The sequence below is a fragment of the Somniosus microcephalus genome, chromosome 4 (genome assembly GCF_052327205.1).
Source record: "Somniosus microcephalus isolate GS21.2 chromosome 4, FLI_Smic_1.0, whole genome shotgun sequence".
Classification (NCBI taxonomy): Eukaryota; Metazoa; Chordata; class Chondrichthyes; order Squaliformes; family Somniosidae; genus Somniosus; species Somniosus microcephalus.
Window position 1 is genome coordinate 249,080,463 of NC_140990.1, and position 26,408 is coordinate 249,106,870.

Consider the following 26,408-nt stretch of genomic DNA (forward strand, 5'->3'; position numbering starts at 1 on the left):
ATAAAAGATGTAATAGCAGAGCACTTGGAAAACAGTGACAGGATCGGACAAAGTCAACATGGATTTACAAAAGATAAATCGTGCTTGACTAATCTACTGGAATTTTTTGAGGATGTAACTGGTAGAATAGAGAAGGGAGAACTAGTGGATGTGGTGTATTTGGACTTTCAGAAGGCTTTCGATACGGTCCTGTATAAGAGATTAGCATGTAAAGTTAAGGCACATGGGATTGGGGGCAAGGTACTGACTTGGATAGAGAACTGGTTGGCAGACAGGAAGCAAAGAGTTGGAATAAACGGGTCTTTTTCCGAGTGGCAGGCAGTGACTAGTGGGGTACCGCAGGGATCGGTCCTTGGACCCCAGTTATTCACAATATATATTAATGATCTAGACGAGGGAACTAGATGTAATATCTCCAAGTTTGCAGACAACAGAAAGCTGGGTGGGCGTGTGTGCTGTGAAGAAGATGCCGAGAAACTCCCGAATGATTTGGACAGGTTGGGTGATTGGGCAGATGCATGGCAGATGCAGTATAATGTGGATAAATGCGAGGTTATCCACTTTGGTGGCAAAAACAGGAAGGCAGATTATTATCTGAACGGCAATAGATTGGGAGAAGGGGAAGTGCAACGAGACCTGGGTGTCCTTGTGCATCAGTCGCTGAAGGTAAGCATGCAGGTGCAGCAGGCGGTTAAGAAGGCAAATGGTATGTTGGCCTTCGTAGCGAGAGGGTTTGAGTACAGGAACAAGGATATCTTGCTGCAGTTGTACAGGGCCTTGGTGAGACCACACCTTGAGTATTGTGTGCAGTTTTGGTCACCTTATCTGAGGAAGGATGTTCTTGCCATGGAGGGAGTGCAGCAAAGATTCACCAGACTGATACCTGGGATGGCAGGAATGACGTATGAGGAGAGATTGGGTCGATTGGGCTTATACTTGCTGGAGTTTAGAAGAATGAGAGGAGATCTCATTGAAACTTATAAAATTCTAACAGGACTAGACAGACTAGATGCAGGAAGGTGTTCCTGATGGCGGGGGAGTCCAGAACCAGGGGTCACAGTCTAAAGATAAGAGGTAAGCCATTTAGGACAGAGATGAGGAGGAATTTCTTCACCCAGAGAGTGGTGAACCTGTGGAATTCTCTACCACAGAAGGCAGTTGAGGCCAATTCATTAAATATATTCAAGAAGGAGTTAGATATATTTCTTAAGGCTGAAAGGATCAAGGGATATGGGGAGAAGGCAGGGACAGGGTACTGAGTTTGGATGATCAGCCATGATCTCATTGAATGGCGGAGCAGGCTCGAGGGGCTGAATGGCCTACTCCTGCTCCTATCTTCTTTGTTTCTATGAGCCTGAAGAGTCCAATGAATTTCATTAGTGATTTGTGCAGGTGGGAAATGCTTTTTGTAGCACTTTTTCCCCATTCTCCCTACAGAGTGGCCTGAACAGTAGCAGACGAGTGCGACATCAAGGCACCTGCCTCTGCAAGATTAGTCATTGAGAGGACCATCAGGGTCTTAAAGGCACATTTTCACGTTCTGCTGGGAGGGGCTCTGCAGTTTGCTGCAGATTGTTTGCGTGTGTGTGTTACATACAGCCTACTGTGCCCAATGCAACTGTGCCATTCCGGACGGGCCGAATTTAGATGTTGCGGACGAGGAGGCCCTGACTCTGCTGGAGCCAGAACTGAATGGATGAGAGCATCATGATATTAGTTTTTGTCACAAAAAACAGTTTTATAAAATTGGAAAAATAATGAGCTAATTGTTCTAGAGAAATTGGTATCTATTCACTGTTTTTACCAATCTGACAAATACAGATATTGGCAATGAGTGAAGCACACTGGGGATAGGGATGCAAAGGGGGCTGGGGCGAGGCCAGGGAATGTCACACGAGAGAGAATAGATGCAAGGAACAGGAGGGGGACAGAGAGAGAGCAGTATAGAACTTTAAAAATAAGCCACTTGACCTCGAAATAGGGGTTTACATGTTTAATAGTGCCAGGGACGCGGTAAATTATGGTGGCAGCTGGGGACACATTTTTTTTGCATCTGATTTGGAGTTGGAATGCTGTACCTGGGAGAAAACATTTTAAGCGTTCCATACAAGGGTTATGTTTGGGTGAGAAATACTATCCAAGAGGAGTAAATAGGAAATGTTTTGGTCTGTTGGAATTCTGTACCTATACCTGGACTGAGATGCATTTCTCTGAAGTCAGCTATATGGCTGTAACTTTAATACAACTGAAGCTTAGTTCTTGAAGGTTTTTGGTGCTTTGTCTTTTCAGTGTAAATCAATTGGTGACATTTATTGCTGTAACTGAAGAGGGCCTTGCAAAGAAGGTGAAGGATGGAGATTATGTTGGACTGGTTCAAATCATGGTACATCTAATGGCAGTCCGGGATAGGCAATCAGCTGCAGATGATACTTTTGAATCTCTGAGGGAAACAGCAGATTTGCTAAAAACCTATGGACAGCAGCTTCCTGAATATGTTTATGCAGAGCTCGAGGTAAATACCTTTTTGTTAAATCAATAATTTCTGGTGTCCATTGAAATCTTTTTGGTACTGTATTAAAATATTGCATTTGTTTTGCTTTTAATCTTGGCATCTATAATTGTTTTAACTCTGGCCCTTTAAGGCTTTAAGGCATAAAACTTTTATCCTTGTATTCTATAACTTTCTCTCAAACTAATGAGCCCTCACTATTTTTAAACTAGAGAGAGGAATTCATGCAGTCTTTTTTTTTACAGTAGTGTTACAATACAAATATATCATTATTTTCTTTCATTCTGGTTTCTAGCAGATACACCTAAGACATGATCTCATAACATTGGTTCCAACACACAGGAAAACTTGGACTTGTTGCTGTTGTGTTTTTGTAATTGTTTTCCTTCTGTTCTCACCCCCTCTTTTTTGAAAAGTCTAGAAGTAATGAAATTGAAAAGGAACGATATAAATCTCTTTGTTTATTTGCATTTTCTGACAACACCACATCTACTATCTCCCCGTGGGGGACTAATGTGTACAGTAATTCCACACTCCTATACAAATCTGCATTCAATTGTCCCTCCTTAACATAGGATGGACTATTAGACATCTGATAGAGTTGGATTGTCATCTGAAAGTGTTGTAAGCTAATTTTTCTGTCATACATTCTTGTGTCTTGTCTGCAATTGCTCTGGGCACCTATTCATCAAGTTAAGGGTGCCCTCTGAGATGAAGGTGGTTTCCAACAGCTATTTGGTAAACACCAGTGATCAGAAATTTTACATTTTACAATTTGCAACCTCCATGACCAGAGTAGATTCCAATGTAAAATAAGTGAAGTACATGATGCGCTATCAATTACTGAGAAAGACTGGAAGTTAAGAGAGTAACAAACAGGCTTTTATTAGCTAAAGAATGAAGGCATGCCTCTAGTGGTCGACCGGTCCTGAATGCCTGGGGAACTGCAGAGCAGCCGCCTTTATACCAGGGCATATGGGTGGAGCCAGGGGCGGAGCCAGCTGAGGCATGCACAGACAGGCACAACAATGGGCAAGAGTGAACAACAGTGAAGTGAACAACAGTGGAGTGAACAACAGTGGTTTACCACATTCATCCCTTGCTTAAAAATGAGTCCGACGGGGTGAAGTGTATTAAAAGTTCGTATAATTAAGTCTTTCTGGGGGTCTTGTATGCCGTCGTGATCGTCATGGCGACGGCTGAGGTGGTGCAGCTTCCGACGCCGAGTCCCGCGTGGGCTGGAGCACTGGCGCGTCGTCCTCATGGGTGTTGAGTTGGTTGGTGATCAATGACGGGTCACGGGGCCACGGCGTGCTGTCTACAGGGGTTAGGTATGGGTCCGTTGCCGCCGGTGCATTGTGGGTAGCGGTGAAGGGCAATGGTAGTGGGTAGTGGGTGATGTTGGTTTCAGGGGCCCCCGAGGGTGCGAGGTCTCTTATGGAGACTGTGTCCTCCCGCCCGTCCGGGTACGCAACGTAGGCATACTGAGGGTTGGCGTGGAGGAGGTTGACCCTCTCAACCAGGGGGGCCGTTTTATGGGTCCTCACGTGCTTCCGAAGTAGGACGGGCCCTGGAGACGTCAGCCATGGTGGTAGCGAGGTCCCCGATGTGGACTTCCTAGGGAAGACGAACATTTTTTCATGAGGGGTGGCGTTAGTGGCAGTACAGAGCAGTGACTGAATGGAGTGGAGCGCATCGGGGAGGACATCCTGCCAGCGGGAGGTTGGAAGGCCCTTAGATTTTAAGGCTAGCAGGGCGGCCTTCCAAACTGTCGCGTTCTCTCTTTCTACCTGTCCGTTCCCCCGGGGGTTGTAGCTGGTGGTCCTGCTCGTGGCAATACCTCTCACGAGCAGGTACTGGCGGAGTTCGTCGCTCATGAATGATGAGCCCCGGTCGCTATGGATATAGCTGGGGAAACCGAACAAGGCGAAGAGGTCGTTCAGGCATTTAATGACCGTAGCACTGGTCATGTCTGGGCAGGGGATGGCAAACGGAAAACGGGAGTACTCGTCGATGATAGTGAGGAAGTACGCGTTGCGGTCAGAGGAGGGGAGGGGCCCTTTAAAATCGACGCTCAGGCGCTCAAAGGGGCGAGTGGCTTTTATCAGGTGTGCTCTGTCTGGCCTATAAAAGTGCGGTTTGCACTCGGCACAGACTTGGCAGTTCCTGGTCATGGTCCTGACCTCCTCGATGGAGTAAGGCAGGTTGCGGGCCTTGATGAAATGGAAGAACCTGGTGACCCTCGGGTGGCAGAGATCATTGTGGAGGGCCCGCAGTCTATCAACCTGTGCGTTGGCACATGTACCTCGCGATAGAGCATCCGGGGGCTCATTGAGTTTCCCGGGCCGGTACAAGATATCGTAATTGTAGGTGGAAAGTTCAATTCTCCACCTCAAAATCTTGTCGTTTTTGATTTTGCCCCTCTGCTTGTTATTAAACATAAAAGCAACTGAATGCTGGTCAGTGAGTAGGGTGAATCGTTTTCCGGCCAGGTAATGCCTCCAATGTCGCACAGCTTCCACAATGGCCTGGGCCTCCTTTTCGACAGAGGAGTGTCTGATTTCGGAGCCTTGGAGGGTTCGTGAAAAGAAGGCCACGGGCCTTCCCGCCTGGTTAAGGGTAGCGGCCAGGGCAAAGTCGGACGCATCGCTCTCCACCTGGAAGGGGATGGACTCGTCCACCGCGTGCATGGTGGCTTTAGCAATGTCCTCTTTGATACGGTGGAAGGCTAAGCCGGCCTCTGCCGCCAGGGGAAAAGAGGTGGACTTGATAAGTGGACGGGCTTTGTCCACATAATTAGGGACCCACTGGGCGTAGTAGGAGAAAAACCCCAGGCATCTCTTCAGGGCCTTGAGGCAGTGGGGCAGGGCAAGGTCCATAAGGGGACGCATCCGGTCGGGGTCGGGGCCGATGACTCCGTGTTCCACAACACAGCCAAGGATCGCGAGGCGGGTTGTGCGGAATATGCACTTCTCCTTGTTATACGTAAGGTTTAGGAGTTGGGCAGTGCGGAGGAATTTGTCAAGGTTGGCGTCATGGTCCTGCAGGTCATGGCTGCAGATGGTCACATTGTCCAGATAGGGAAAAGTGGCCTGCAACGCATTCTGGTCGACCATCCGGTCCACCTCCCTTTGGAAAACGCAGACCCCGTTGGTGACGCTGAAGGGAACCCGAAGGAAGTTGTAGAGGCGGCCGTTTGCCTCGAAGGCAGTATACTGGCGGTCCTCATAGCGGATAGGGAGTTGGTGATATGCTGACTTAAGGTCAATGGTGGAGAATATGCGGTATTGTGCGATCTGATCGACCATATCAGATATGCGGGGGAGGGGGTATGCGTCCAGTTGGGTATATCGATTAATTGTTTGGCTGTAGTCAATGACAAGGCGCTGCTTCTCGTCGGTCTTGACGACCACAACCTGGGCTCGCCAGGGGCTGGTGCTAGCTTCAATAATCCCCTCCTTCAGGAACCGCTCCACCTCAGATTTAATAAAAACTCTGTCACCAGCGCTGTATCGCCTGCTTTTGGTGGCGATGGGCTTAGTCGTGGGCGAGGTTAGCGAACAACGGGGGGGGGGGGTGACTTTAAGCGTGGAGAGGCTGCAAAAGGTGCGCGGCGGGCAATTTGAAAACTGCTGGTTGCAGACTGTGAGTGGGGGAAGGGGTCCACCGTACGCCATCGTGACACTCTTAAGGTGGCACTGAAAATCCAACCCCAGTAGAACGGCAGCGCAGAGATGGGGCAGGACAAGCAGTTTAAAGTTTCTGTACTCTGTGCCCCTCACCGAAAGGGTCACCACGCAGTAGCTGCCGACGTCCGCTGAATGGGACTTGGAGGCCATAGAGACCCGGTGGCACGCTGGCAGGACCGGGAGAGAGTAACGCCGCACCATGTCGGGGTGGATAAAGCTCTCCGTGCTCCCGCAGTCGAAAAGGCAGGTCGTGGCGCGGCCGTTTACCTTAATGTCCATCATGGACCTGGCTAGTTGGTGAGGTCTAGATTGGTCCAGTGTAACGGAGGCCAGCGTAGGGTCAGGCGTGTCGCTGCAGTCATCAGGTGAGGCAGTGGGTGAGTCGGGGGCCCGTTGCAAAAATGGCGGCCGGAACGGATCACCCATGGTCGAAGGCGTCCAAGATGGCGTCCACGATGGCGGCGCCCATGATCCACACGCGGCTGGAGGCGTACAAGATGGCATCCAAGATGGCGGCGTCCAAGATGGCGGCCCGCTCGGCCCACACGCGGCACTGCTGGAGTTTGGGGTAGGTTTAGCCTTGCAGACGCTGGCGTAGTGCCCTTTCTTCCCACAACCAGAGCAAGTAGCGTTTTTCGCCGGGCAGCGCGCTCTGGGGTGCTTGGCTTGGCCACAGAAGTAACACTTCGGGCCCCGGGACATCGCTGCAGAAGTTGGGCCGTTCGGGGGTGGCGCGGCGCAGGGTGGCGGTCCTACCGTGTCCCAGGATGGCGGCGCCCGCGCCATCCACGATGCGGCCCAACTTCTGCAGCGATGTCCCGGGGGAGTAGGCGTCCATATTCCGGTGGGCCACGTCTAGCGAGAGTGCGAGGGCCGTGGCCTTCTTCAGGTCGAGTTCGCCCTGCTCCAACAGTCTCTGCCAGGTGTAGTTGGACCTGAGGCCCGCGACGAAGGCGTCCCGGACAAGTTCCTCCGTGTACACCGTGGCCGACACCTCTTTACATTTGCAGGCCCGGCCGAGCACCTTCAGCGCCCGTAGGTATACCTCCATCGATTCCCCGGGTTGCTGTTTGCGGGACCCCAGGAGGTGTCTGGCGTAAACCTCATTTACCGGGCGTGCGTACTGTTCTTTAGGGAGGTCGAGAGCGCCCTTGTAGGTAGTCGCATCTTGGATGAGCGAATAAGCTTGGTGGTTCACCTTGGAGGTCAGAGTTTTTAGTTTGTCGCCATCGTTTTGAACAGTTTCGACGGAGGCTTCTATGTAAAATTCGAAGCATCGCAGCCAGTGTGCGAACTTGGTAGATGAATCCGCCTCTTGAGGGTCTAGTTCCAGGCGTGCTGGTTTGAGGATTTGCTCCATCGAAAAAAAGTTTAGCTAATAAAATTGATGCGCTATCAATTACTGAGAAAGACTGGAAGTTAAGAGAGTAACAAACAGGCTTTTATTAGCTAAAGAACGAAGGCATGCCTCTAGTGGTCGACCGGTCCTGAATGCCTGGGGAACTGCAGAGCAGCCGCCTTTATACCAGGGCATATGGGTGGAGCCAGGGGCGGAGCCAGCTGAGGCATGCACAGACAGGTACAACAATGGGCAAGAGTGAACAACAGTGGAGAACAACAGTGGAGTGAACAACAGTGGTTTACCACAGTACATAAAAGTTGTGGTTGAATAATGGTCTGTTTTATTCGAGCGTTCTCAAATAATGGTCTGGACTGCTGGAGACTAGATACCATTATATTCTCTTGATGTGAGAACCAAGATGTCAGTGCTGGGGAAATGGAACATTTACTCACTATTTTTATCAAAGATTTTATTACACCTCCCTGAATTTACTCTGCACTGCATAAACAATTCACCTTGCCTCAGTCTTCAAGAGCACATTCTTCTGCAGCAGCAAGATTTCTGTTCTACACATTTATCAACCATATGCCCTCTTTGTGTGATTCTTATTTGGTACCAAATGGTGCTGGTTCATAGGCGGTATTCTGTAGTGGATTGACATCTATTAGCAACTTGATTCTTACCTGCCCAAACTCAGCTAGGATAACTCTAGTCAGCAGAGAGAAAACTATTGTCCATTGGCTCCAAATAAAAATCTCACTGTTGGATTCAAACCCTGTTCTCAAAGGTGAACGGAATGTGTGTTATCTAATACATAAATCCAGTCCCATATTGGATATTCATTCATCAGTGGCAAAGGAGAGAGATTAGCAATGAAAAGCAAGGGGAAAAAAAGTTTAAACATTAGAAATTTTGGAAAGAAAATGGAAGTAAAATATATTTGGTTGGTGAGGCAAATAAAGAAAACTTGAAGTAAACAGATGGATACGGAAAACATGGAAAATAAACTGGAATTTTTTTTTTAAACTGCTAAAATTATTTTAAAAAACACAGGCTGGTCGTGGTGGAAATTTTAAAATGCTTTGCAAATTATCTGCAGCTATTGAAAATTTTAAACAAACTTCTAAAACTTTTTAGGTAGAAAGTTCTGGTTTCCAGCTGCAACTTTGAGTGTGTTGAAAAGCCTTCTCGTGAAGTACTCAAATAGTTTTATGCAACTCTTTAAGGCTTATTTGAAAATCTTGCATGTAAATGCATATTAAAAGAATCAAGAGTTTGTTTCTTGACTAAACCATCCAGCCATGGAGTGTAACTAAAATATTTACACAAATATAATTTTGTATGCTTGACTAATACATTATGCATATTTTCTTCATCTGAAATATTTTAGGAGCTGCCAGAAAAGTGGAAGAACCTTAAAAAGATTGCTTTAACTATAAAGCATGAAGTGGCACCTTTGCAGTCCAATGAAGTATCTGTTATCAGAAGGAAATGTGTACAGTTTGAGGTGAGATCAGCTTTTAGCTCAGTGCTTTGAACCAAATGATTTCACATTTTTTGTTCTGCTAACAAGCTAGAAGTAAGCTCCAGTGAACCAAGAAATTGTAAACTCTGTGAGAAGGGGATGTCCAGAGATAACAATTATGTGTTTGATGGTAATGAATTCTAAATGGATCTGATAATGTAAATCCCAGTTTATAAAATGGGAGTAGTGCTTCCTCCCCTTTCACTGTGAATTATGCTTAATCTGGTAGGTTATGAATCTTTCTTGGTAATTGGTTGCAGACCATATAGTCATTCTTTATAGCTTGCTTTGCAGTGGTACATGACGTTTTCACTTTAGCTTTGCTATTTAAAAAAAAATGTTTGCTATTAACATCTCAACACAAATGGTCATGTTGTGTGATCATGAAATGACAGCTTATATGCTAAACAGCATTTATGTTGATATAAGATTTAGAATTTGTAGTATTTGAAGCCCAAGCAGTAATTGCACCAAATTTCTAAATCTGAGCTGTGAATAGTAATAACCTGATTAATTTCCACAACTGGATAGTGTTGAGTTTGTTTATATTGTTGCAATGATATTTGTGGCAATGGGAGTTTTTTGTATTTCTCTTGAAATACCTAGCAGAAGAATGTTTTGGAAGTCCTATTGTAAATTGCTATTTCTATACCAATGTACAACTTACATTGCACATTTCCAAAAAGGAATAGGCAATGGGATTGTCTGCAATGATGTTTTAGCACACCTATTGCTCATCAGAAAACTTTGGTCTTAAAGCTAATTCTGGTGTTATTACCACTTAGCAGAGTTTACCACTTTTAATTTATCACAGGTGCTGTAAATTCTCAAGTAACAAACATTTAGCTTCTTGGCTTTGTAACTACATCTGATCTAAGCTGGGGAAAACAAATGTCGAGGTTGGCTGGAAAAGCTGGTAGAAGAGCAGAAATTCTCTTAATGCTTGGCTCTACTTGTCACCATTGGCAACTTCATCTTTTACGATCATGTATCCGCCTAGTGAAGAAATATTGTAGACCTGTTTGAGGGATACAGAGAAACCGCACCCCCCGTTCAGTCTAAAGTCATGTAACTCAGTAAACTTGATGAGGCCCACTGGAACTTGAGGGCCGATTCCCTAACAAAATCTCAATTCTCCCTAAATTTGAGAGATATGGCCAGACGTAGTGCCCTATAAGATTATAACTAGTGCAAATAATTTAGTGTGACATATCCCATAAATTTCTATGTTTATCATATGTAGCAAGATTTGTTGCATGAATGCTTCAGTTTTGCATAAAAAGTCCTGTAGGTAGTGGTGTGGAGATGCCGGTGTTGAACTGGGGTGGACAAATGTAAGAAGTCACACAACACCAGTTTTATTTGAAATCGCAAGCTTTCGGAGCGCTGCTCCTTCGTCAGGTGAAGTGGAGAGATGCATAAAAACACAGCTTATATAGTCAGAGAATAATGCCAGATGATTACAGGTAATCTTTCTAACTGCCATTTATCACACCTCGGCAGAGAGATAATCACAGCAATCAAAGGTGTGAATGGTGTCCAAACAGGTCAGTCAGGAAAACATTACATCAAAGAACAATGAGGTGGGGTCACAAGGGGTCAAATGTTGCAGATGCTGGGGTCTGTATGAAAAACAAAAAACAGACAAAAAAACATTTTTTTTGGCTGGAAATCACAGCAGGTCCGGCCGCATCTGTGTACAGAGAACAAGCCAACAACGACTCGAGTTTGGATGACCCTACGTCAGGTGGGGTTACATGTAGCGTGACATGAACCCAAGATCCCGGTTGAGGCCGTCTTCATGAGTGCGGAACTTGGCTATCAGTTTCTGCTCTACGATTTTGTGTTGTCGTGTGTCTCGAAGGCCACCTTGGAGAATGCTTACCCGACGATCGGAGGCTGAATGTCCTTGACTGCTGAAGTGTTCCCCGACTGGGAGGGAACACTCCTGCCTGGCGATTGTTGCGCGGTGTCCGTTCATCCATTGTCGCAGTGTCTGCATGGTCTCGCCGATGTACCATGTTCCGGGGCATCCTTTCCTGCAACGTATGAGGTAGACAACGTTGGCCGAGTCACATGAGTATGTACCATGTACCTGGTGGGTGGTGTCCTCACGTGTGATGATGGTACCTGTGTTGATGATCTGGCATGTCTTGCAGAGGTTGCCGTGGCAGGGTTGTGTGGTGTCGTGGTCGCTGTTCTCCTGAAAGCTGGGTAACTTGCTGCGAACGATGGTCTGTTTGAGGTTAGGCGGCTGTTTGAAGGCGAGTAGTGGAGGCGTGGGGATGGCCTTAGCGAGGTGTTCATCGTCATCGATGACATGTTGAAGGCTGCGAAGAAAATGGCGTAGTTTCTCCGCTCCGGGGAAGTACTGGACGACGAAGGGCACTCTGCTGGTTGTGTCCCGTGTTTGTCTTCTGAGGAGGTCTATGCGATTTTTTCGCTGTGGCCCGTCGGAACTGTCGATCGACGAGTCAAGCATCATATCCCGTTCTTACGAGGGCGCCTTTCAGCGTCTGTAGGTGTCCATCGCGTTCCTCCTCGTCTGAGCAGATCCTGTGTATTCGCAGGGCTTGTCCATAGGGGATGGCTTCTTTAACGTGGTTAGGGTGGAAGCTGGAGAAGTGGAGCATCCTGAGGTTGTCCGTGGGCTTGCGGTAGAGTGAAGTGTTGAGGTGTCCGTCTTTGATGGAGATTCGTGTGTCCAAGAATGAAACCGATTCTGAGGAGTAGTCCATGGTGAGTTTGATGGTGGGATGGAACTTGTTGATGTTATCGTGTAGTCTTTTCAGTGATTCTTCGCCGTGGGTCCATAGGAAGAAAATGTCGTCGATCTTTCTGGTGCATAGCGTTGGTTGGAGGTCCTGTGCAGCGAAGAAGTCTTGCTCGAACTTGTGCATGAAGATGTTGGCATATTGGGGTGCGAATTTGGTCCCCATGGCTGTTCCGTGTGTTTGGGTAAAGAACTGGTTGTCGAAGGTGAAGACATTGTGGTCAAGGATGAAGCGGATGAGTTGTAGGATGGCGTCTGGAGATTGGCTGTTGTTAGTGTTGAGTACTGAGGCTGTCGCAGCGATGCCGTCATCGTGGGGGATACTGGTGTAGAGCGACGAGACGTCCATCGTGGCGAGGAGTGTTCCTGGTTCAACTGGTCCGTGGGTGCTGAGTTTGTGTAAGAAGTCTGTAGTGTCGCGACAAAAGCTGGGGGTTCCTGTACGATGGGTTTCAGGATGCCCTCGATGTATCCAGAGTGGTTCTCACACAGGGTTCCGTTGCCTGATACGATAGGACGTCCGGGTGTGTTGGCTTTGTGTATCTTTGGGAGGCAGTAGAAGTCTCCCACGTGGGGAGTACGTGGGATGAGAGCGCGTAGGATGCTTTGAAGGTCTGGATCGAAGGTCTTGATGAGTCTGTTGAGTTGGCGGGTGTGTTCTTTGGTCGGATCTGCGGGTAACTGTCTGTAGTGTTCCTGGTTGTCCAGTTGTCGGTATGCTTCTTTGCAATAGTCCGTTCTGTTCTGTATGACAATGGCTCCTCCTTTGTCTGCTGGTTTGATGACGATGTTGCGGTTGGTCTTGAGAGCGTGGATGGCATTGCGTTGTGCTCGGGTGACATTCTGGACTGTCTTGTGAGTGCGGCTGATGAATCTGGCGTTGATGCATCTCCTGACAGCTTGAGCATACATGTCAAGCTTGGGGCAGTGACCCTCCGGAGGGGTCCAATTTGACTCTTCTTCGGTTGCTGCACTGTGGATCCCTCTGTCTGCTGTTCCGGATCATTGGTTGTCTCATTGGGTTCGCTGCTGACATCTTGGGATTTGTGGAAGAATTCCCGGAGCCTCATTCTCCTGAAGAATTCTTCTGTGTCTGCCGCGAGACCGATGGGGTCCATTTTGGTGGTGGGGCAGAAATTGAACCCATCGGCTGAGAACTTCAATTACGTCTGGTTGAAGGGTGTGGTCGGACGAGTTGACGATGGACTTCCCTGTGGTTTCAACCGTGGTACCGGGGGAGGCTTGGTTGCTGCTGGTGGTGATGCCGAGTTTCTCAAGCTTCCTGTTCTTGGTGTGCATGTAGGCAGTGTAGTTCCGTTGCCTCGTCTGTTTGGCGGTGTCTCGTAGCTGGTCTGCTGTGTCCTGAGCACAGGCTGAGAACATGGACTCTATCTCGGTTTCGAGGTCGCGGCGTCTGCTGTAGAGCTGGTGTACGAGATGGTTGAGGAGTGTGCGAGAGGTACGACGGCAGAGTCTCTCAGCATAGTCTGTGTTGTACGTCGACTTGAGTGGGTTCGTGATCTGTAGTCCTTTTGGGATCTTGTCTGCTTTCTTGCATCTCTGTAGAAACTTGATGTCTGTGTCGATATGCGCGATCTTCTTGGAGATCCTCTCCACTTTGAGCCGGCAGTTTGTGGTGTCGATAGTGGCCATGGTGTGGAGATGCCGGTGTTGGACTGGGGTGGACAAATGTAAGAAGTCACACAACACCAGGTTATAGTACAACAGTTTTATTTGAAATCACTGTTTGGACACCATTCACACCTTTTGATTGCTGTGATTATCTCTCTGCCGAGGTGTGATAAATGGCAGTTAGAAAGATTACCTGTAATCGTCTGGCATTATTCTCTGACTATATAAGCTGTGACTTTATGCATCTCTCCACTTCACCTGACGAAAGAGCAGCGCTCCGAAAGCTTGTGATTTCAAATAAAACTGTTGGACTATAACCTGGTGTTGTGTGACTTCTTACATCTGTTGGCAGTGAACATAGTTTGCCCTAATAATGGTTGAAGGAAGATTTTTGGGGAATTTAAACCAGACCTGAGTTATGCTGGTTCCATCTCTGGATTATGAATCAATCTTTAAAAAAATTTGTTTTTAAATTGCATACAATACCAGTGGAGAAACTTAATAATGTTTCTTGATGTGGTGGAACATTGTCTGAGGGTGTTGCTGCCTGCCACAGAAAATTAAATACACCCTAAAACCAAGTTGCTAGAGCATGTGCTAAACTACAAGAAGCCTGTAGCTTTTTTTTGTTACTTCAGTCAGCTTCTCCAAGCATTCTGTGTTCTCACTAATTGATCTGAGGCATTTTATTAGTTATCATTGCAGTTCCCTTAAGTACAAGGATAACAACACACAAATATTTCAATAAACTTAACATATGTGGTATTATTTGAAAAATAATCTGAGATAAAGCTATTCTATTGGAACACTGAAATGAGGGGATCCTGTTGATTTGGCAGTACTGAGGAAGGGGAAGTGGTGGATAGTATGCATGTATGGCAGTGTAGGGTAGTTAGGAGAGGGAATTTAAGAAGTTCGTAGGAGAGCTCCCTGAAGTAAGTCTTGTCGATTGGTTAGTACCACAGAAGTTTACAGCACAGAAGGAGGCTATTCAGCCCATGGGGGGAGAAATTCAACTTGCATTTGCCCGATTTTCAGGTGTCAAATCGTTGTTGTGCCTGTGAATTTTGTGTTGCGAACTCCCGCACCAGAGTTACCCCAATAGTATGCTTGTTACCATATTGGATTAAGCTGCATTTTAGTTGTCCACAGCAGCTACCTAAAAGCAGCGAGGGCCTCATGAATATAGTAAAATTAAGATCCTGCACCTGGTTAAGGACCCTTTTACCAAATTGAACTATAGGAGGGCTGGATACATTATTCTTAAACTCATCCACTAATCCTTGGCACCAACAGTTGGGAAGGAGGCTGCACCAGTGTTATTTAAGGGGATTCTCAGCTGTATTCAGATTAGTCTGTGGTTAGTCTTTCTAAACTACTATTGGACTCTGGGTCTTTTCTTTTGGCTCTGTTGGCTGCTCTAACAGAGTTTAAAATTTTTAGGTAGTGACTTTTTAGAGCAGCAAAACATCCCTGTGCAGGGCTTCTGCAAAAACTTATATTTTTCCAATATGGGTGTGCTGCTCAATCTGCCATTGGGGCCGGAGGATGAAGAGGAGGAGGAAGAACGGCAAGTTAGAACACAGAGACCGGCAGCTGCTGGGAGAAGAGGGTGAAGGAGGGTAGGGCACAGGAGGCCTTACATTACATGAGTGCACAGGAAGAGAACGTTGTACTTAACTGGGGAGCACTGTGCCTGGCAGCTCCGCTTCACCAGGGAGGCTGTGACAGAACTATGCCATCGCTAAGACCGCCTATTTCCACCTCCGGAACATCGCCCGACTCTGCCCCTGCCTCCACTCATCTGCTGCTGAAACTCTCATCCAAGCCTTGTTATCTCTAGACTTGAGTATTTCAAAGTATGCCTGGCCAGCCTCCCACGTTCTACCCTCCGTAAACTTGAAGTCATTCAAAACTCTGCTGCCCATGTCCTTACTTGCACCAACTCCCGTTCACCCATCACCCCAGTGCTCCCAGTTAAGTTACGCCTCGATTTTAAAGTTCTCATCCTTGATTTCAAATCCCTCCATGGCCTCGCCCCTTCCTATCTCTGTAATCTCTCCAGCCCCACATCCCCCCTGGATGTCAAGGGGCAGACAGGGTAAGATAAGGAAAGAAGGGAAGCTTTTGTCAGATACCAAGAGCTAAATACTGCAGAAAGCCTAGCTGAGTATAGAAAGTGCAGGGGTGAAATTGAAAAGGTATTAGGAAAGCAAAGAGTGGGTATGAAAAATTCTTGGTAAGTGACATCAAGGAAAACCCAAAGATGTTTTATAAATACATAAAGAGCAAGAGGATAGCTAAAGAAAAGTAGGGCCTATTAGATACCTAAAAGGAGGTGTGGAAGCGTGGATATGGTTTTTAATGAATATTTTGCGTCTGTCTTCACAAAAGACATGGACGATGCTGACATTGTAGTCGAGGAGGAGTGTGAAATATTTGATGAGATAAACATAGTGAGAGAGGAAGTATTAAGGGGTTTAGTATCTTTGAAAGTAGATAAATTGCCAGACCCAAATGAAATGTATCTCCGGCTGTTAAGATAACCAAGGGAGGAAATAGCGGAGGCTCTGACGATCATTTTTCAATCCTCTCTGGCTACAGGTGTGATACTGGAGGACTGCTAACGTTGTACCATTGTTTAAAAACGGAGAAAGAGATAGACCGAGTAATTACAGGCCAGTCAGCCTAACCTTGGTGGTGGGCAAATTATTGGAGAAAATTCTGAGAGACCGTATTAATTGTCATTTAGAAAGACACAGATTAATCAAGGACAGTCAGCATGGATTTGTTAAGGGAGTGTCGTTTTTTGAGGAGGTAACAAGGAGGGTTGATTTAGGGTAGTGCGTTTGACATAGCCGACATGGATTTTAGCAAGGCTTTTGATAAGGTTCCACAGACTGGGATCCAAGAGGAAGTGGCAAGCTGGATCCAAAATTGGCTCAGTGACCGGAAGCAAAGGATAATGGTTAATTGGTGTTTTTATGACTGGAAGGCTGTTTCCAGTGGGGTTCCGCAGAGCTCAGTACTGGGTCCTTTGCTTTTTGTGGTATATATCCATGATTTAGACTTCAATGTTGGGGCATGACTAAGAAGTTTGCAGATGATACAAAAATTGGCCGTGTGGTTGATAGTGAGGAAGAAAGCTGCAGACTGCAGGGAGATATCAATGGACTGGTCAGGTGGGCAGAAAAGTGGCAAATGGAATTCAATCTGGAGAAGTGTGAGGTAATGCATTTGGGGAGGACTAACAAGGCAAGGGAATACACAATAAATGGTAGAATACTGAGAAGTGCAGAAGAACAGAGACCTTTGAGTGCACGTCCACAAATCCCTGAGGGTAGCAGGACAGGTAGATAAGGTGGTTAAGAAGGCATACGGGATACTTTCCTTTATTAGCCAAGGCACAGAATATAAGAACAGGGAGGTTATGCTTGAACTGTATAAAACACTAGTTAGGCCACAGCTAGAGTACTGCACACAGTTCTGGTCACCACATTACAGGAAAGATGTGATTGCATTAGAGAGGGTACAGAAGAGATTTATGAGGATGTTGCCAAGACTGGAGAATTTTAGCTATGAGGAAAGATTGGATAGGCTGGGGTTGTTTTCTTTGGAACAGAGGAGGCTGAGGGGAGACTTAATTGAGGTGTATAAAATTATCAGGGGCCTAGATAGAGTGGATAGGAAGGACCCATTTCCCTTAGCAGCGAGGTAAATAACCAGGGGGCATAGATTTAAAGTAATTGGTAGAAGGATTAGAGGGGAGTTGAGGAGAACTTTATTCACCCAGAGGGTGGTGGGGGTCTGGAACTCCCAACCTGAAAGGGTGGTAGAGGCAGAAACCCTTGTCACATTTAAAAAGTACTTGGATATGCACTTGAGTTGCCATAACCTGCAAGGCTTCGAACAAAGAGCTGGGAAGTGGGATTCGGCCGGATAGCTCTTTTATGGCCGACACAGACACGATGGGCCGAATGGCCTCCTTCTGTGCCGTAAATTTCTATGAACTGCAGCCCAACTCCAGGCCACACATTTCATTGCCTGTGGCTGTTAAGGTCACATGGCCCTGAATTTGTACACCTCGTGGTCGTTCCTGGGTGCAGCAGGTGGCATTAGTGCAACAAGTGCTCCAGAGGTTCTGGTTGAGGAGGCGAGCAGTAGGAAGTAGATGCTGTTCTCAACGGGTGGCAGAAGGGTGTCAAGGGAAGCTGTTCAGCATCTGTGGGCAGAGGTGACTGAACAGATCCCTTCGTTTTTGGAAAATTAAATAAATTAGTCTTTTCAAACATTTGTAGTAAATCACATTGCTTTAAGAAACATAAGTTGCACGTATTCACAACCTCCATTACTTACATATACATTATTGTCAAAAGTACCTCGTACACCATTCAAATACACTGTTTTCATTTAAGTACTGGTGGGGGAGCGGCAGATATCTCCAGTAAAAATTTAGAAAGTAAATTTCCCTTAGCGACTACAGCTGTAAAAAGACTCAAGTCTAAACAGCGATTGATTGTATTTGAGAATTACAACACAGAACAGATTTTCTAATCAGACATTTTTCTCTCTCAGCTAGATTCTCTTTCTGAAGTAAAAATAATAAATTGATAATAGCTTTCATGTGAATTGCAAGTTCAAAAAAGCTTCTTAAATTCAACTTGTTCGAGCATATTTTGGAATAGGTATACACTGAGTAAAGACACAATTCAGAATAATGAATAGATTTTCTGATGTCATTTTTAAATAGGAAAAATTAAATTGTTAAATGTTTTTCCACAATATTGGGAGCAGGGGCGGGGTTACAAACGGAGGGTGCTGGCATGCAGACTCTTTCTGAAGTCGAGAACAAGAACCTAATAGTTTCAATGTGAAAATTTACCTGAATAAAGAAAGAACTTGCATTGATATAGCGCCTCTCATGATCTCAGGGTGACCCAGAGTGCTTTACAAGCCAATTAAGTACTTTGAAAGTGTAGCCGCTGTTGTAATGTAGGAAATGCGGCACCCAATTTTCACACAGCAAGATCCCACAAACAACAATGAAATAAATGTCCAGATAATTTGTTTTAGTGGTGTTGGTTGAAGGATAAATATTGGCTAGGACACTGGTGAGAACTCACTTGCTCTTGGTGCCATGGGATCTTTTGCTAAGAGGGCAGGCGGGGCCTTGGTTTAACATCTCGGCCAAATGACGGCGCCTCTAATTTTCCATTGAGTATCGGCTTAGATTATGTGCTCAAGACCCTGGAGTGGGACTTGCACCCACAACCTTCTGACTCGGAGGCGAGAATGATACCACAGAGTCAAGGCTGACTCGCAAATAAAGCTGTTTACATTTATTCCTCAGCTCAGTTTAAAACAAAAGGAAAGTAGCTCAAAATACCTGTTACAGTAAACTCTTTCGTATCCGGCACCTATGGGACCGGGATGGTGCCGCTTGATGAAAAATTCCAGATAGTGGAGAGGTAGGCAATTTTTAACACAAAAAAAATTAAAACCACGGACTAACTCGGCCACCGCGGGAAACTCGGACTTGGAAAACGAAAAATGGATGGATTCGGCAAGATTACCGGTTATCTATTTTGCTGGTTATTAAAGAATTCCGGGTGATGAAGTGCCATTTAAACAAGAGTTTACTGTATATAGTATGAGCAATTTCGAGTAATAAACAGAGAATCGTTCTGATGCATGTTAGGAAATTTTGCACACTGCAACATACTCAGTCTGTGGCTGCAGACTGATCGCTGTGTGAAAAATATTAATGGCAAGCATAGGCTTTTGAGAAAAGCTGAGGCTTTGAAATATAAAGTTTAATGAAGATATAGTAAATGACACAAGATAATTCTGAGTAAATTTAATAATGTTACCATAAAACATGTCATTCTTTATTTTGTTTAAAACTTTATTAATTTACTGAAGGGAAAAATAATGGACAAAAAAACTTGGAAATTTCATTGATTTTCATTGATTTGCAGATTCTCCTGGCAGGTTGTTAAAGATTTTGTATAAAGAATTTGTTAAAGAAATTGTTTTATTATGTTCTTAGTAGTTTCTGATTTGTAATTTTATAGCTGCTTTCTTTGCACTTGATAAATACATTCAATACATTGCTGCTGTTTTGGAAATATTGCAACATGAAGTAAGTTTTACACTCAGGAAGTGTACACCATATGCCAGATTTTTAATATATTACCAGTAAATCTTCTGTGATGTCACTTAAGATGACTTTGAATGTATGCTGTTTTATCCCATGTAATATGCAATATATTATTAGAGCCACTGATCTATGGTGATTAAATAAGTCAAATTGCATTTTCATTCTAAGATTTTGGGAGTGCCAGATATTTTCAGGCTCAAATTTCATGGTTGTGTGCATATTCGCACATAATGTGTTTATTAATAGGAGGATTATATGGTGTAATGGAGAATATATTTTTGTAATGTATATTTAGGCATTGGGAGTAAAAGGAATTTAGCTAGAGGTAATAAAGAAAAAGTAAAATTGGATAAAAGGCTGAGAAATTATATAGGAATTGAAATTAAATAGACATTGAAATTAGACTAATTGAGAAATAATAAATTGTTTATTGAAAGTTTTTTTTAATATAATTGTAGAGATTTAGGATTAAAAGTATTGGAGTTAAATTAATGTGAAATATGTGAAACGATTTACAATGCCATCTTTCAGGTGACCTGTTAACAAATGCCCTGGCTTTCTCTTCAGGTGGACATAAAGGATCCCATGGCACTATTCAAAGAAGAGCAGGGCATTCTCATGGTGTCTCAAAAACAGATTAGCTTGACATTAATTTTATTTGTTTGTGGGTCCTCGCTGTGCACAAATTGGCTGTCATGTTTGACTGTATAACAACAGTAAAAATAATTTATTGGCTGTGTGTACTTTAGAACATTCTGAGGGTATGAAAGGCATTATATAAATTCAATTTATTTCCTACTTTTTTAATGTTGGGAAGCGGAGATGGGAATTTGTAGGCACTGTCAACAAGGAGGGTGGGTGAACAGAGGGCTGAACTGGGAAGCGGATAGTTGGATAAACATTGCCAAAGAGGTGCCTATATGTCTAAGGGTGGAGATTGGTAGCTTGAGTGAGTGTGAATAGATCCATGGGAGGGATATGGGTCGGAAGTGAAGAGGCCCCAGGCCCATGGAGACAGTAAACTTAGCTAGCAGTGGCTTAAAATAAAAAATTTAATACATTTAAAATAAAATAAAAAAAATACCTGCAGGGAGGGGCAGCTAGTCCAGGATAGGGAAAGAGGAACTTTCTCTTAGCAAAAGAGGAACAGACTGGGAGCTTGGAGGAAAAGCAGTGCCACCTAGTGTTGGGAGGATTAAAGTCAAGTCTAATGGTACAGTTAATGTAATACCCAGGCATGGCAGAAAAGTGTGTCAAACAAATTGAAACAGGAAGGGAATGTGTTAAACAGTACTTGCTTGGAGGGCATTTATTTATATATAAATATATATGTTTTTATTTTATATATATATGTAACAAAATCCTTCATTCCTAAAGGTCTATACTTAATAACCCTGCCTGAAATCAATGTTGCTATCACCTATCTTGTAGCTACATTCACTTTGTACAGACTGATAGTGAAATAGCACATCCACTTGCTCTCAATGGGTATTGGGGTCATCTGATTTAGAGATCCTGATCTTCTGCCTCCATAATCCTGGAAGTTAAATGCTACCATCTTGTTCAGTCTTCTTGACATTAAACTTTTACCTGGCATCCTGCCAGATTCTCTTGCTTCAAGTTATTGCTTAGCCATGATACTTCCCAATGTTAATTAATTAATCATATTCAATTGCTGTTGTCCGATCCCTTTCTCTCCTCCACCTTCTATTTCTTCTCCCACAACAGCAATGTGCACATTCACTCTTTGTTACTAACACTTTGATCCACCAATACTTCATTTAAAACTAAATGATGGAAAAGTTAAGTGATAATTGTAGTGAAAGAATTATGTGCTTTAGTTCAAAGGCATTTGCAGTGCTTGATAAAGGGAATATCATTGGTTGTTCTGTTGCTTTTTCAGGAAAACCAATGCAAGTTCAGAGAACAATTTAGGAATGAAGCCATTTTTAGGTTTAATACACGCAATCCATATACACTTTTAGACAAGGTGAGAGCACATTTGTCGTCGACTGTATTTTATTGACAACATTTTGCAATGTATTAATTATTATAGCCATTTTTCTGGTGCAATCTGATTGTTCTCATGTTGTAGATGCATTGGCATATCATCAAGCTAGAAGCAGAGATGCACAGTCTTCAGGAAACAGCTGAGCTATTTGAAGTGAATGTATCAGATTATAAACAACTGAAGCAATGCTGTTCAGATATTGTTCTGTTGAAGTCTGTCTGGGACATGTTTTTTTTTGTCCAGGTAGGTTGACATTTTTAACCTGCAATAGCAAAGGTTAATGAAGTGAATTACTATATTCTGAATAGTTTATTAAGTTAGTAGTATCCCTTTACTGCTTTGCTTAGAGGCTTATGTGGGATCAGTTCACAGTCCTAGCAATTGTAGATGAGGTGCCACATTCACAATTTCTGACCATTTTGCCATGCAAGGATCCTGGTATGGATTTAAAAAAAATTAAAATGCTTTTAAGTCAAATTTTCTTCTCAACATTAACAGTGTCTATTCAGATTGCTGGAGACTATGGAAGTTCATTTAAAAAAACAAAAACAAATACCAGTGAAGATTTGGAGATTGGAATGCCCATTTATTTGTATCAGGCCTAGAGGAAGCCTTGGTTAGAAAAGTTATATGTTTTCCTACTAACAGGGACAGTGTGACGACCTTTATTATTTTCTTTGTTGCGAGGAGTGATACTTCAATTAAGTCGAAGTACAATTAGATTTGCCATAGTTGTTACTCTGCTTGTTCGCTTAACAATTATGAAACAAACCAGTTTATTGATTTCCGTTCGCCTTCATTTCACTAAAGCGTCAATCAGTCTGCCTTTTGGAAGATTAGAGAAACCATGAGGAGACGTGTGAGATCATCTAGTTCATATAACAAGGGCTTTCATTCAAAAACTTATTTGGTTGCTATTTTAGGGGATATACTGTCATGCTGAAAATGAGTGAGTGATATGCCACTCCTGTTGCTTTCATATAGAGATTGCTGCAATTATGGTGCTACGGTTGTAAAGCAATTGAATGTGGCAAATCTATGGCGGTACCAGTGATAATAAAAGTTCCATCACCATGTTATTGTACCAGAGTTTGATAACCTGTTTAGATAAATTTGTTAACTGGAAAGACCTTGTGTGTGTGTGTGTGTGTGTGTTAATTGTTGCCAGATCTTTTGTAATTTGCCATGTTTCAAAGAGTAATATATTTTTTTCAATTGTTTTTGTTCTAGACGAGCATTGATGATTGGACCAAAACACAGTGGAAACAAATAAATGTTGAACAAATGGACATGGAACTGCGAAGATTTGCAAAGGTATGAATGATCTGAATGTAAACTGATCACCTGGCATATACACAACGCTGTAGTTTTAAAAGCTCTGCTTTTCCTAGTAGGAGATGAAAACTCTTGATAAGGAGGTTCGAGTTTGGCATGTCTATGTTGGATTAGCGTCTACTGTTAAAAATATGCTGACTTCGCTTCGGGCTGTTACTGAGTTGCAGAATCCTGCAGTCAGAGTGAGACACTGGAAACAATTAATGAATGCAACAGGGGTAAGTCACCAGATTTTTTGTCGTCTGTGTAATGTTGATTTATTTTTGCTTCCTAAAAGCAGGCTTAATTTTTCTTCCTAAAACAATCTGAGCCTGTATTTTATTCTGACAGGTCAGCTTTGTCATGGATTCAGACACCACCCTAGGGGACTTGTTAGCTCTGCAGCTGTATAGTGTCGAAGAGGAAGTAAAAAACATAGTGGACAAAGCAGTAAAGGAAATGGCAATAGAAAAGGTAAAACAAGTATTTCTGTTTCTTTTTATCATAACTCTTTGGCAATAGCATACAAACTAAAGAGTAAAAAACTTGCTTCTTTTTCAGGTGCTGGCAGAGATTAGTCAAATATGGAGCGTAATGGAGTTTTCATATGAAAAGCACTATAGTACAGGAACTCTGTTGCTCAAATCTGATGAGAATCTTATTGAAACCCTGGAAGATAATCAGGTGCTGATTTACAGTTAATTTATTTATCAGAAAATTCTGCATTTCTAGATATAGATTCATTCTTTCATTGTTCTGTATAATTTTTAAATAGTTTTAGCCACATGTTTGCAGCAGATTTCAAATACTTGCCAGGGCCCAGTTAAAAGGTTCAAAGCAAAGTTTTCATGGGGATTTATAGGTATAGTCACTACCAGTACGTTCTAATTAAAAAATAAATTTTTCACAGTTAAACCTAATGCTGTTTGTTCTGTTGATCCTGAGTGAACTTTTGTATGATTTTGTTTATCCTTAAACCTCATGTGGTGATATGAACTGGTAGTACCTTTTTTAACAGTCATATATTTTATGAATGTTTGTAAGATGAAAGTATATTGGCAGAAAGAATGTAATTGATTTATTCAAGGCAGGTAAAGTGGTTTATTTTTTTCAAAAATTGGATGTTAAAAAGTTGGATGATGTGAAGAAGGTAATTATAGTATGAGCTCCAGGCCATAAACATTCAATGCTTTCAATTCTTTGATGTAAAAGTGCATTTATGCTTTTTGTTGGTAAATTCTTTATACGGCCACTGGCACCAACTGACATGCATGTTGTTGTGATTATAGAAAGGTCTATAGCACTTCAAAAAAGTTCAGATATGCTGTTTAAAAAAGAATTACATTAAAGAAGTCAAACTTTCTCTCTTCCCAAGGGTCAGGTTTTCTTCAAATATATTAATCTATTAGTATACTTCAGTTGACAGCCAACTTGAGAACTCATATGTTCAGGTGAAGTAATTCTGAAATGTGCAATTGTGTTGCCATTTCCTTAGTATTCCATGAGAAATTTAACGAAGTGTTAGGTCATGCCTTACAAACCTACTGGAAATCTTTTGAGTGGTAACTAAACTAGTGGATGAGGATAATCCAATAGATGTAGTTTACTTTGATTTTCAAAATGCACTGGGCAAATTCCTCATATGATGATGATGACAATAAGGAATAGTTGACAGATTGTTTAGATTGATTGATTGAGAACTGGCTAGGCAGCAGAAGATGACGTTAAATGAAAAATGTCCTGTCTGGGGGAAAAAGTGACCAGTGATGTTCTGCAGGGGTCTGTTTGACTACCCTGCTTATCTACAGTATTGATGAATAACATGGAACAGGGTGTCTGCAGTAGTATTGTTAGATTTGCCATTGACACACAACTCTGTGGGCAAGTACAAAGAAAAAAATAAGGAATAGAAAGGAGCTTAACTATCTTTGGAGAGACTTGAACCAATCATGTTGATGGGGTGAGATATGGCAGATGGCTCTTAATGTGGATAAATATAGGGTAACGAATACTTAAAATACTTCTATATTTTTTTTTAATTCTGAGAAAAGTGATCAGGATGATTCCAGGCTTTAGGGGACTAAGTAACGAAGAAAGATTCAAATAACAACATTTATTTTTGCTGGAGAAAATAAGACTGAGAAATGTGGTACAGATAATAAAAGCTATAGATGTGATGGAAATAAAAGGACCAAAGGACACAAATGCAAAATTCACAAGTCTTGAGCAAGGTTAAACATTAAAAAAAATTCCCACAGCATAATGGTTATGTGGAACAACTTCCCAATGAAGGTAGTTGATTCGAGGTCAACAATCAGCTAAATCAATGTCAGTTAAGAAACTATATTGAGATATTAACAACACTACTTGATTGTATTTTAGTGAGCGTAGCTCATGGGTGGAAAGATTGTCCCTTAAATTAGGGGGTCAACAGGTGAAGTGGGAGAGAAGTCAATTATGGAATAATCATACATGGACTCCGGATGGAGTAGGTTTGATGGGCTGTATGTCCTTTTCTTACTCTAGATTTTCTTTTCTTATTGTAACAGCTTAGAATAAAAATCAGTGGTAATTTTCCTCACCTCTTTACACACGTGTAGCAAATGCAGTGTTTTTATATCTTGTTAATACAATACAGCTTAGAGCTGCAATTTATGGAGATCTTTAAAATTATGAAGGGGTTTGATAGGGTAGACGTAGAGAAGATGTTTCCACTTGTGGGGGAGACGAGAACTAGGGGACATAAATATAAGATAGTCACTAATAAATCCAATAAGGAATTCAGGAGAAGCTTCTTTACTCAGAGAGTGGATAGAATGTGGAACTTGCTACCACATAGAGTAGTTGAGGCGAATAGCATGGATGCATTTATGGAGAAACTAGATAAGCACATGAGAGAGAAAGTAATAGAAGGATATGCTGATCGGTTTAGATGAATTGGTGAAGAAGGAGACACATGTGAAACATAAACATCAGAATAGATGAGTTGGGCCAAATGGCCCATTTCTGTGCTATAAATTCTCTAATTCTATGGTGAGTTGAGTCAGTTTGGGTTTAATATGTTTGTGGGGTTGCAAATGTAATTACATGAAAGAACAGATCCTCTTCCCATTGCAATAAGATTCTATCTTCTTAAAAACCTAAATTATACTTATTTTTAATCAGTTTTATTCACAGCCCACAGCCTCATGTGCTCAGCACATGAAGACATATACTTTCATTTGCAGTAAACATGTCTGGCTGTCATGGTTCTATAGCAGCTTTACCCAATGGTAATATGTGTTGTAAAGTGGTCACCTGCCAGGTAACACCAATATTATTGCAGTTAATTTTTTTTAAACTGCCTTTATAATCCACTGAAGCTTTTTTGCAAAACTTCTAACCACAACAACATGTTAAAGGTAATAACTGAAAAATTCTTAATGCACATGCTTGTAGCTTATTACCACTACC

General features: G+C 43.1%; 1 protein-coding gene across 1 annotated transcript in view; it reads left to right on the top strand.

Moving 5' to 3' along the window:
* LOC147120357 (dynein axonemal heavy chain 11-like) overlaps positions 1–26,408 on the top strand; it is a 133,142-nt gene that overhangs the window by 48,267 nt on the left and 58,467 nt on the right. The window contains exons 10-19 of the mRNA XM_085984221.1: positions 2,290–2,512; positions 8,931–9,047; positions 9,114–9,195; positions 19,545–19,612; positions 21,534–21,620; positions 21,726–21,884; positions 22,872–22,955; positions 23,036–23,194; positions 23,307–23,429; positions 23,517–23,639. Coding sequence (XP_085840347.1) covers positions 2,290–2,512; positions 8,931–9,047; positions 9,114–9,195; positions 19,545–19,612; positions 21,534–21,620; positions 21,726–21,884; positions 22,872–22,955; positions 23,036–23,194; positions 23,307–23,429; positions 23,517–23,639 — 1,225 coding nt within the window. The remainder of the gene's footprint in view (positions 1–2,289; positions 2,513–8,930; positions 9,048–9,113; positions 9,196–19,544; positions 19,613–21,533; positions 21,621–21,725; positions 21,885–22,871; positions 22,956–23,035; positions 23,195–23,306; positions 23,430–23,516; positions 23,640–26,408) is intronic.